This window comes from Chamaea fasciata, unplaced genomic scaffold (genome assembly GCF_029207755.1).
Source record: "Chamaea fasciata isolate MVZ Bird 193981 ecotype frontalis unplaced genomic scaffold, bChaFas1.0.hap1 SCAF_10, whole genome shotgun sequence".
Lineage (NCBI taxonomy): Eukaryota > Metazoa > Chordata > Aves > Passeriformes > Sylviidae > Chamaea > Chamaea fasciata.
The window spans coordinates 20970171-20983108 of record NW_027094095.1 but is presented as its reverse complement, the minus strand read 5'-3'; the positions used below and the strand labels follow the sequence as shown (position 1 = coordinate 20983108).

Sequence of the window (12938 nt, the reverse complement as noted above, 5' to 3'; positions counted from 1 at the left end):
ACTCAAAAAAGGAAAGCTGCTTCTTACAGATTGACACTGATCAGCAGGAATTCCTGCTGATTCAGTTTTTCTTCCGCAGTGATAAGTACTCCACTCTTTTGGACTGCTCCATGAAGTAATTATCACAGAGCAGAGCCAGATTTCTGGAAGTCATGCCATAAGCAATTAGTTCTTACACAATTAATTTCCATTAATCTTGTTCTAATAGTGACTAGGGACACAGTAGCCTCCCCTCCTGCCTGTGACAAAGCCTGAGAATAGCACAGCTATTGCCTTAATGAAACCCATGGCCATTCTGATCCAGTTTGCTGAGATCTACTTTCCAAATGCTTCCCCTCTCCATTCTTTCCATTCTAAAAGCATTTACATTTCCAAATCAGAGTACTCTGAGTCACATCACAGATTTTAGTTCCTCTATGTCAGGACCTAACAGCAGCCTTTAGAAAAAAACTATAAGAAAATGGAATCAATCTGGCTTAGTAACTGCATGTTTCTTAAGTTAACTCTATTTTTTTATACTAAAATGACTTGGCACTGACCTATAAAAGGGGCCACATATTTCAGCATTTTTAAATAAATAATTTCACTTTTACAGCAAGGGTCTGTCAATCACAGAGTGTCTCCATGTTTTCTGCAGGTTTGCTCTCCCCTGAAGAGAAGAACATCCTGTACCTTAAGCCATAGTTGAATGAGTGATGTGAGCAATTGATAGTACAAAATGAAGATTTTAACTTTCAGGTAGCTAAATCAAATTAGTTGTGGAAATAAGTGGGTGTTGATAACATTCACACCAATCAAAAAAAAAATCAACTAAAATCAATATACAAAGTCACCTGAAATTACGCTGGCAGCTACACTTGCCTTATATCACTCAGTACCTTGCAAAGACATGTACTTTGATGCCTAATTAAAAAGATGTGATTTATCCTCTTGACTTCTAAAATGCTGTACGGCTGGCGGTCATCAATTTCCACTCCCAAAACTAACTTCCCTTCTCCAGTTATATAGTTCACAGTATGTTAAAATGTACAGTCCCATCAATTCTGGGGGGGTCTGACACTAAAAATGTGTACCATAATTTAGAAATACTCATTAGTTCTTGTGCAGGTAGCAACTGTTTTACGTGAAGGTGTATAATACATGAAGTCTCATAATAAAACACAGCTAAAGTGCAGACAGAAAAACCTTGTTATTTTGTATTTCCAAGAGCTGTGACACAAAACTGGTTATTAGTCACTGGGACGATTTGAGCAAGTCTTTGTTTCATTGCCATCTGCTGGCACTCCAGCAAAATACAGATTCCAACCTGCTCTCCCATATCCAGGTCATTCATTACTCTGGATTTTGGTCTACTAACAGGTATTAAAAAAATTCCCTTACTGTACGCTAAGATGAGAAGGTATTGGGTATTAAACATATTGTTAGACCAAAAATTATGTAGGAAAAGGGAAACATTAATTGCACTTGGAATTTCCAAGTCACCCAAGGAGCTGTAGTTAAAGAGATTCGCTCCCTGGACAAACCTGTAAATCAGACCAAACACAATCCTGTCATTTCTAATATGTGAGGTTTTTTGTTTGAGCTTTGTTTGCTTGAGTTCAGATGTAACAGGAAATGCTCCCAGCTCTTAAGCTTGGCCTGAAATCTTTGCCAGTGTCACAATACAGTCATTTTGACACTGCAGAGTTTCTTGCAAATTATTCTGATGCATAACTAGATTTAAAAAAATCTCTAACTGCACTCTGGAAGATTCTGGAATTCAGTGCTGGACGTGTGGAGCACAGGAGAGGAATGAGAAAGCACAAGAGACTGATGAAGAATGGGCCTTCTTTGTTCTCCCTTCAGAAACAGAAAAGAGTTTAAGGGTATAATCAATAAGAGCATACATACATCAACCCCTGTCTGGGCTTGTAGAAACACCTTTGCCTGGAGGAAGCAGCATATGGTGCGATTTTACCTACCTAATGCTTAGACACTATGATCAAGGTAATCTAGTTCCAGCTTTTTCTGCAACTCTTTATTAAACTGCTTTCTATTCTGGCTTAATCTCTTTACACAGATTGTCATTTACTGTACTTTCACTGCATATTTAATATTCATGCTTCAGACATCTTAAAGTATTTCAAAGGTAAGTAAATAATTAAACTGCATCTCTGTGTTATACATTAAACAACTAAAGTACACATTAAATGGCTTCTTCAAGTCTACTGTGCCAGGAAGGGAACACAAAGCACTACTTCTGAATGTCAGCCTCACACCTATTTAAAACAAAACAGAACTAATCCAAAAAGCACGTTTTTAAAAACCCAATAAATCCTAAGGCAAAAAAGCCAATCCTACTGCAGTAATTTACCTGGATGCAAAAGAACCATTTTCCATCCAAATTTTACCTTTCTTTCCACTTGCACAGCTTCAGATTTTGTGTTTCAACCATCTGAATAGTATTTTATTGGTTATCAACTTGTGATGTCCTTCTCTCCTAAACTCTTAACTCTTCCCCAGAAACAGAACACCCACTCATATTTCTAGAGGCTTCATTCTTGTCAAGAGCTGTCCAACACACTCAGCAGGATTTAATATTAGCTGTACAAAAGCACCCTTATCAAATACCCACATTTCCAGCAACTTTTCAGAATTTTTAGTAGCAATTAGGTCTCTGTGCCTCTAAACAAACACAGAACTTGTTTGAGTCTTCTGAACAAAAGAGCACCCACCAGTCCACTCCCAGTTTAATACAGCCTTTTGATATTGATGGCACTCCAAACCATTTGCCTGCAGGACAGTGACATTCAGTGGGGAAAAAGATACAGGTTCCTGTCATTCCTCTATTTTCCAGGCTTGATTGACATGAGAAAATGACAGAAATTGTTTTCTTCACAAATTGCACAGAAAGACAGACTGACAGCACATCCCCAACTTTTTCTCCTTCCCTCTCATCATCTCTAATGAGAATGGTCTCAATTCCTTTACTGAGAGAAAATATCACGGAGATTCCTCCAGCATGCCCACTTGAATACTTTTCTCTAGAAAGATGCTGGGGAAAGCAACCCTTCAGAAGAAGTTTTATTCCACAGACAAAATAAGAGCGACCCATGTTCCCTTGAAACTGACCCAACTGCACAGAAATCCTCTGATAAAACAGGCAGAAAAAGCTGTCAGCACTGATTATTCAACTCCTTCAACTCACTCTCAATTAGTTTCTGCAGGCTTTCATCCAAACAAGACACACACAGACACTCCATTTTTCAGGTGTATATTCTTGCTATAGGAACAAGTTAACATATTCCCCTCAATATGTTACAGTGATATCTGAATATTAGAACCGAATTACAAGAATATGATCTACAAACACGAATGGATGAATGTTCTAACAGTAATACAAAGCATTATTCATCAATATTTTTCGGCTAAAGAAGTGGAACAAAAGTTAGAAATAAAGAAGAAAAGTAGTAAAATATGTATTTTCATTAGTACTCACTATAATAAACCATGGACAAACACAGCTGGTCCTTAGCTTAGGAATCACAAAACTTTCAAAGACTGCTACACAAAACAGCAGCAATATTTTTACTTAGAGCTATCCAAAGCAAAATAAAGATGTGCAATAACAAAAAAATGAAAAATCAGCTGGCTGTTCCTACCAAGAACAAAGCATAAAGGAAACCAAAAAGTAGGACCTTTCTAACTCTCAAATGCATGTATTGTTGTACCAAAGGAACAACTGTATTGATTAGGACTCCCTGCTGACTGAAAGAAGCTTGTACAATTTGTACTGCTTGTGCAATTCCTTTTTAAAAGATACTGCTAATCAGTTTTGCACTTCATGCTGAAGATGAGTTCACGCTGCCAAAACTTCATGAAAGACCAGAACAAAAAATTAGTAATGAAGCAATTTCAAGTTTGGGTTAGTTAAAACTGACAAATCAAGAAAATCCATTCTCAAAGCAAATGGCAGTCACTTCATTCTTGTCTTCTCAGTGACATCATTATGACTACTAATATTTTACTGATCCCTACCAAGCAGGCAATTATGGTAACATTAATTTATTCCTTGTTCCACCACACAACTTTACACTGACATTAACTGGTATAACCACAATTTACTGCTTCTGCTTTTAAGTGCCCTTGTGTCAGCAGCCAAAACCACAGCCAGAGCCTTACTCTCCACACAGCTCTGCTGGGTCAATACATTACTGCCCCATCTTTTCTTGGCTTTCTTGCTCTTTTTTTTTTTTTTTTTTTTTTTTTTTCTTTTTTTTTTTTTTAAATCAGGACCATGATTCCGATGGCATTTCATGGTTTGTTTTTTTTTTTTTCCAATTGGTATTTCCCACACCTCAAAATCATTTTTAGTATTTAATGATCCTTAATTTTCCAGTTTAGATGAATTTGCTAATGAGCATCCATAGAAATGGTAAGCACTTCCAAATGAACAAGCTGAAAAACAATTTTCCACTTTTTCTTTTTTTCGTATTAGAATAACAGGTTTCTTGTTGCTTGTGGTTGGATTTTTTTTTTTTTTTAAATATTTGTGTATTTTTTCCCTCCATGATTTTTGGCACATGTTGACAAAAGAAATTGGAAAGACAAAGTGAACTTTTATGTATTCTTCAAAAACTGGCAGCTGGAAAAGGAGGTGAGACCGTAACTACTGTCACTACAAGAGACAGGCAAGCAGAATTCAACTGTTACTTGTGACCTTCCTCCATCAATCTCTCAGCCCACATATCCAGAGGTACTACATCAAGGCAACCAAGGGAAACATCTCTGCACTGGAGAGTTCAAACTCTTCCAGGAGTGGATTGCTGCAACAGACGACTCTTGGAAGTGAGAACATAGATGCAGGCAGAAAAAGAAAGGCAGGCAAATCGGAAACGAATTTAAGGGGTAAAGGACAAAAATCCAAAAGAAATCAAGCTTTACTTTCCACAGGCTGCACCATTTAAGTGGGGACTGCACTGAGTTTGCTGGTGCTGTTCACTGGCATGATGCTGGGGTTGGCAGCAAGATGCCCCTGCTCAGGGAAGAAAATCCAATGTGATAAATGCACCTGACATTTAATGGCTCCCAGAGTGTGCTCATTCCTAGGGAGCAAAAAGCTGATGCAGCACATGCCCAAGGCATTATCTCTTGCAAAGTAAGGGCTCTAGTCTTTACTGAACAGTTTACATAATTATAAAATATGACTCCATTATTACAGTATTCTTAACTAAACCTTAATCTTTAGTGCCGCAAAAAATTTGCGTCACGTAACTTTTCCTTTGACAAGTATTTATAGACAGAAATTATTACAGAACATGATAAAACAGTAATGCTGGCAGTAAAAAATTCTTAAAATGCTTCATATTTTAAGCTGTAGTAAAATACAAGGATTTCATAAATAAATGTGGCTGCATGCCTGTTATAGTGTCACATTTTAATAACACAATTACCTGCAAAAGCAAACTAAGGTTAATCAGAAAGTCATGTTACAATTTCTAATTGATTTCCATTGTATTTCTATTCTGTGGATCAACTACCTGCAGCATCCAACTTCTACATGATTTTACTTAAAGCAAATCTTGGTTTTGGTTACTTAGAAAACAGACCAATCTACCAGACAATAGAAACTACTCTCTGTAAAAACACTGACTTTTTATGTTTTAGTGTTACCTTAATAGGTAATTTAAGAAAAATATCACTGTATGCCACATCAGTTTTGTGAAACAAAGAATGAATTAAATCACATTGTAATCTAATACACATGGTATTTATGCTTGGTTTTCTGTTATTGTTAACTTCTCTTTTTCTTCACTAAAATTGTACACACTTCATCAATTCTTTTACATTGGTGATATATTCTTCACTTTAAATGCCAGTGCAGCTGTTATAATTTTAAGTATTATCAAGTAATAAAGATACATGAAGATACCTATTCACCGAACAAGGCCCAAATTCGTAGAATTAAATGCCTGTAGGAAACTGCTTGTGCATAAAGCTTCTATTTCAGTGATCTTGCCTCCAGGTCTAAATGGTTCCTGTAAAGCCAACTGCAGTTTATAGGGTCTAGAAATGCATCCTGTAATGCACTACATGCATGTGAAACCTCAATCCTCAACCACATTTTCATCTAGAAGCCAGGACTAAGAGTCAAACAAGGACTGTCCCTTCGTGCAAGCTAATACCTGCCAAACACTGCAAATCTCCAAAGGAAATAGAGAGGAGAAAGAAGAAGAAAAAAACCAAAAACCAACCCCCTCCCCCCCCCCCCCCCCCCCCGAAAAAACCCAAACAAAACCCCAAAAAAACCAACAAAACAAACACCACACAAAACCAAAAAAGGGCACTAAATGAAGCACTGGGCAAAGGCAAAAAGTACTGAGAGCAAAATGCTGTACCAGACAGAAAATTAAAGTAAGCTGTTGCAATATGAGATAGAATTACAGCATAAAAAGATACAGCAAAAAATATGAGAAATGCCTGAGGAAAGACATATGCAAAATACTAAGCACGGAAGATAAAATTCAGCAGTGTAGGAAGTTTTAAATCAAGAAGTTCAGTCTTGATGAAAGTATCTCAGGAGAAAATGCAAATGTTTCTGAGCTAGAACACAGAAGCAAATTTCTTCAATATACACCAAACCATACTATTCTGAGAGCAGTTACAATACACAAAAATTCCAATTATGTGTGTAGCAACAGAAAACATTAACAACACTTCACAACTATACAAAACCCCCAGATCAGTCTGTTATTGTCTACAAAAATGTTGTATTATGATAAAATTTCTGCTTAGAGATCTCATCTCCGTCTTTGTAGGACAGATCTATTTTAATAAAGAACATCCATCATTTCAGCCTTCTCTCTGAATAATAATATTCCTTAACCTGTGATAGTTATTTTTCCTATTGTATCATCCAGTTTTCACAGAAATAGTAATATATGAATATTGTTTAAGCATGTTAAAATTCAAAAAGCAATAAAATTCATATAGAAATATGTCAATTTACATTTTTTTCTTATAGCAAGTTTTATCAACAGCTCTTAAAGGTTTTGGTATATCCATATTTTATCAACGTCACAACAACTTCTTGGAGAGTAAAAATCAACTGTGTGAATGTGTATGTCACCAAGCTGTGTAACGTAACAAGAAATAATATCAGTTTACAGCCATATAAAATTGCTTCTCTGACACAGAGGAATGTATTTTTTTTCTGCTGTGGAACAATCCAAAGAACTATACTAATGCCTTCTTGGAGAAATCTGCCTCCTCAACCTAGCCAAGATGCTGTCTCACTGAACTGGCTTTTAAAAGAGAACAGAAACACAAACCAGAGAAAAACATCCCCCATAATAATCCCAAACTGATGAAGGACAGAAAAACAAAACTGTACCATTTGAAGCAGTGATATGCAGAACAGAAAAACACCTGGCTTAGCCAGAACTACCACAAGCAAAGTGAGTATCCTTTACCTCCTGCTAGACGTACATTAATAGCATGGGAACCCTGGAATTCTTTACATATGACCAATCAGGGAATACATTTCAAATAAACTGGCAGGTTTTTGGTTTTTTTTTATTTTTTCAGTTTAACACTTTGGAAAGTAAGTACCAAATGAGATTAAATAAGGGTATAATTAAGACACTATTCAGAAACTGTTTCATATGAATTAAGAGTATCCTCTAATGAACTTTGCTACTTTTAAAACTGGATAGAGGATACAGTGTACTGCACTTGATTTACTCTTGAAGTATGAAATTCTGGATAAACGACAACTGCACTCATATGTCACAATATTGACTTAGGTTCTTTAGAAGGATCCTGTTACCATGCAGAATCATCAATACACCAGACCTATTTTCTTATAAATGTAAACAACAAAAAAGAATGGTCTGTATTTTTCCAGTTCTATCAAGGTCTTTTGAAATGAAGAAAAGATACTCCCTCCCCCCAGCAACATGCTTCCCTTTGGGAAAGTAGAAATATAAGACATAATAAAACCAATAAGCACTTCTTTTGGAATTCTGCATTCAGGCAACAAGTTAGTAGCAAGCTACCAACTCCTGCTTGCAAGTTCAAAAGCTCCCCAACAAGGTCTCACAAACAGGCTGCCACTCTGAACAACAGCCACCCATTTCTTCAGAACTGTGTATGTTCAAAAGCTAACACTAGGGCACACACCTGAAATTTCCAAGGACAATTTAGATCTGTGTTTAAGAATAGAAAAAACTACTGTTTTTTTTACAGTATTTTTTCCTAATAAATACAACCCCCGAATCACACCACATTGCTAATGAGTCATACAACATACAGATCCAAAATCATCCTAAGAGAGTCAGAAGGTAACAGTCCATTTTCCCCATTTGTAATTTTTTTTCTACCTACTGGGAAAGGTGTCCACTTTGGACTGATGGCTGAAGCTGCAAACATTTGATCATTATTTTGAAATCACAGCTTGTCTAACTCATGCTCGAATTCAAAATTCTCTGATTAAAATGATTCATCCATGTCCAGTACTGAACAAAATTTCACAATATAAACAATGCAACTCTAATATCAAAAATCCAGTCATACTGGATTAAACAATCATCTGTGCCTTGTGCCCCATGTTCACAGTAACCGTGCTGTGAACATTTACTACATTTACACTGAACTACTACCAATGCTGCAACCCTTCATATGAAGCAAACTGAAGATCATCTGCACTTGGCCTTTCAGAACTCACAACAAAATACAGAACACCTACTAAACAGCAAAACACAGGAGTCAAAACAGCATTACAAACACTGTGAAATAAAAAACCGTGTCCTGATCGACTACTTGAAGACAAATTTTCTCCATGTTAACTTCCTTCAGTGAATTGCCCTTTTGTTTTAAACATCTCTTGCACATTTACCACGAAGAATAGTTACCACAGTTCCACTTACAGACATTCAGATGATAAACATAAAAACAACTCAGACCATAGTAATAATTATAATAACAACAATAATAAATCCTATATTTACATGTAATTAATATAAATAGCAATGTAGACATAATTTACTATGGATAAAGTTGCTGCATTTGATCAATTCATCTTCCTGAACACAGTAAAGCTGAGTTCTTTCCCATGACACTATGAAAAAAGTATCTAACTTTAACTTTTATGTACAGCAGAATGATAATTGTGTAAGCCGTATATGCAGTGTCCATTGCATATGCTGATTAACGAGTGACATCTAATTAAAGGTTATAATTCCCTTGGTTTTCCTTTCAGCTAGTTTTTAAGGGAAAATAAATAACAGATGCATTTTTAAAGAAACAAAAATCTGAAGAAGAAACTCAAAAAACCCAAATTCTGGCTCAAGAATCCTGATTGCTAGACATGTATAAACCACATTGCTGTACCATACTGCATATTGAATAGAGTTTAATTTTGTCTGAGGTAGAAACAAGAAAAATGAAGACCGAAGAGTATGAAAATTATAAAGCACTTAAATTTTTGTGGAAGTACATTAAATACTTAATAATTTTTGTAATAATAATAATATATTTTGGTAAGAAACAAAAGCAGAATTCATGGTTACCATAGTTACACATACTCTTTGTTGTGTTTCAATGCCACATGATCTGATTCAAAGTAATACACATCAGGCTCTTCCTCATCCTCCTCTGCAGTGTGGATGTTGGCACTCTCTTTGGCAGGTGGTACGTATCCAGCAACAAGCCTAGACTCAGAAAGTGGCTTCCTTAGTCCATCACTCCCATGATCCCCTGTATTACTACTTCTCTCTTTTTCATTCTGTTTGATTTCTTCAGACTTTTTAGGAGATCCATTGATATTATTAATACCTATAGGTACATTCTTTTCAGTAGGACTAAGAGTATTTTCCTCAACCTGTCCATTTTCTCTACAAGGAGAGTTATTTTTAGTAGGGCTACTTCTGGCAGGGGCAGCCCTTCGTGGTGAAGTTCTCAGCGTGTATCTGTGTTCTTGAAGTTCCAACATATTTGTCATCTGAGCTGAAACACAGTTCAGCACCGAAGAATGTGGTTCAGGTTCACCTGAGATTGATGCACTGTCATGGTGAGTATTCAGGTTGCTATTGGTGTTTTCAGCACACTGTTCCTTAGAGGCACTGCTATCTCCTACAACATCCACCTCCTCCTCTGAATCCCTTAACAAAGATGACTGGATTTCAGAAAAGGACCCTGTAGCTGGCTCAAATGCCTGATTAGCACGCTCCTCAGGCAAGCAGTCGTTTATTGTTTTGTGGTCCTCTAACTTTACCTGTTCTTGAGAGTTTGTGCAAGGCACATAATGGTCTACAACACTGTCCTCTTTGCTGCTATTAAGCAACAACGAAGAATGGGCTAATGAGTTTCCATTTTCTGCTACTGTTTTGTCCTTGGGCGTCCGGGAACCAGCACTGTTTGGCTTAGCGTTCCCATCAAGCTGACAGTCATCACAGTTAAGAGAATTTGAGTCTCTCTCACCAACTCCATTGACAGTCTGATAACCTGCAACCTCTTCAACTACTGCAGAATTATTAAACCCTTCTGCACAGACATTCACCTTTTTAACTTCCCTTTTCTCACAATCATCCAATATAAGACATCGACAAGCTCGTTTAGTCCCCGTGGAGGCTGCATCATTGTCCGACACTAAGCTCTTATGCTCCAATGGCTCCTTCTCTGCCTTAGTGGGCAAGTCTTCCTCAGAACTGTTGGGAGCCTCTGAACGAAGACAGCGTTTAATTCTTTTCAGAACTGGTGAAACAGGTTCTGCTTGTTTTTTTTCACTGTTTTCCACAGTTTGCTTATCACCATTATCTTTCTCCGAAGTGGACAGCCCTCTCTTTCTAGGGCTCACCCATGACTCCCGAGCACTCTGCTGTTTCAAGTCAGTAGCTCTGCCACCGTTGCTGCCCTTCTGGGTTTGCACAGACTCTGGCCTCTTCTTTGGTGACCTGGATCGGATTTGAGGATGGGATGAGACTTCCTCCGGATGAGCAATACTCCGGTTCCTTAATGTTCTACCACAAAAATTTTCATCCAAACCATTTAAACCCACTGTAGATCTTGTAACACGAGTAGATCGAGAAGCAGCCATACTATGGCAAGTCCCTATAGTATGTTCATCATGATCCACTCACTGGGAAACCTTTGGAAAAAATGCAAACAAAACAGTCAGAAAAAATATTTAAAAACCACCTGGAGACAGAGCAAATCTGAAGAATGCATTGTCACAAACATACCAGTGTAAAAGTGAATAAGCCCATTCAATGTATTCATACTGCTTCTTCCCATGGTATTTCTTTAGTGCAATAAATTATACCATCTCAGCTACAAAGTAGCTGACTTGGTATTTGTGGTTGTTCTGGCTTTAGTACTTGTGAGAGCGTTGCTCATGTTTATGCCTTATATAAGGCTGGAATGTCCCAGTTAGGCTCTAGTTACTAAAACACGCTATTTTTATGTATTGTAAATATGTTACAATGTATTATTATTTAAATTTGTCTGATCAAGTAAAAGGTATGAGATCGCATTCTTAATATCCCACAGTTTCCAGTTACGTGGTTTCACAGACTAAGAAGCAAACCATTAAAATTCCATTTGCTTACTCAGTTGTTGCTTAAAGAAAAAACAAATCTCTCATAAATAACAAAACAGAACTGCAATTCTAATTTAGCAGGGAATTAAAAGAAAATGAAGCACACTACTAAAAAATACTTACAGTTAGTATTAGTAAAAATGAAACAAAACAAAATTTCTGAATCAGAATCATAAAATCACCCCAGCTGGAAAGGCCTTTGGGAGGCAATCCTATCCAACCTCCCATTCAAATGAACGTGAGGCCTAAATTCAGATTTAGTTACATGGAACATTATCCAGCTGAGTCTTGAAAAAAACTGAGTACAGATATTCCACAACTTCTCTGGGCAACCTGTTCCAGTCCTTAAAGCAAAAATATTTTTTCTTATACCCAGGTGGGGCCTCTCCTACTTCTGTATCACTTATGACAACAAAAGCCTGGCTCTATCAGGAATCTCCTCTGAGATACTGGAAGGCTTTTTCCCTCTCACCTGGTGAGATGAATCATCATTCACATCAGATTTAAGTAAATTCAGACTCAAAGATAAGTTTAAAACATCCCATTTCAGAGTGCCCCTTATTTCACACTGCAGGGTGAAATGTAGGAGGACTTGACCTGCCCAGTATCTCAAAATAATTTTAAAGAGAACTCAGTTCTTACCCTTCTATTCATTTAATCATTAACAGTTTAATGTGTCAACCTCCATATCACCACAGATCTGCCATAATAGCCTCCCTAATGAATAGATTCATATTTGGGCATAATGGCACACCTGCCCTTTTTCATCTACCTAAATTCCAGATTATACAAACCCATTCAACTGTCATGTGACGTGAAGACTACAAATTTTAAATATGGAGTCAAACCTTTCACACATTACTTAGAAATGCTGAAAAGAATAAACGGAGAAAATTGTTTCAAGCATTGTTTTTTATTTTCAGCAAAGAAGGGGGGAAAAAAACCAACATAAATTCATAAATTCTCCCAAATCTACTATTTAAGTGTCAGATGGTCCTAGAACAGGAAAGAGAATGGGACAAGACAAGTCCACTCTCATCCAACACAATTCTATTTAACAATTACTCAAATGCACTGTGTTGTGTGTTTTGGAATTCACAATGCAAGCAGTATTTCTTAAGGAAAGCACTGTATCCTAACAGATTTGCTTGGTGTAGTTCTGGACAAAACTGTAGAAGAAAACACATAATTTTGTGTACATGTGGTATAGCTCTATACACAACTGTGTATGACAGCACACCATTTTGTGCAATGAAGAAAAAGACAATTATAAAGTAAAAATTTCATGTGTTCTCAAAACCGTGATTTATTTGTGCTACTACAGCTCTCCTGTTTGTTAGTATTCCTGCTGCCTTAGATGAAT

At 36.9% G+C, this 12938-nt stretch overlaps 1 protein-coding gene across 4 annotated transcripts in view; it reads right to left on the bottom strand.

Moving 5' to 3' along the window:
- The window catches only part of ZZZ3 (zinc finger ZZ-type containing 3), a 56648-nt gene that overhangs the window by 18722 nt on the left and 24988 nt on the right, over nucleotides 1-12938 (bottom strand). For all 4 annotated transcript variants that reach the window (XM_066192614.1, XM_066192618.1, XM_066192616.1 and 1 more), the window contains exon 3: nucleotides 9564-11125. In XM_066192614.1, coding sequence (XP_066048711.1) covers nucleotides 9564-11074 — 1511 coding nt within the window. In that variant the 5' untranslated portion in view covers nucleotides 11075-11125. The remainder of the gene's footprint in view (nucleotides 1-9563; nucleotides 11126-12938) is intronic.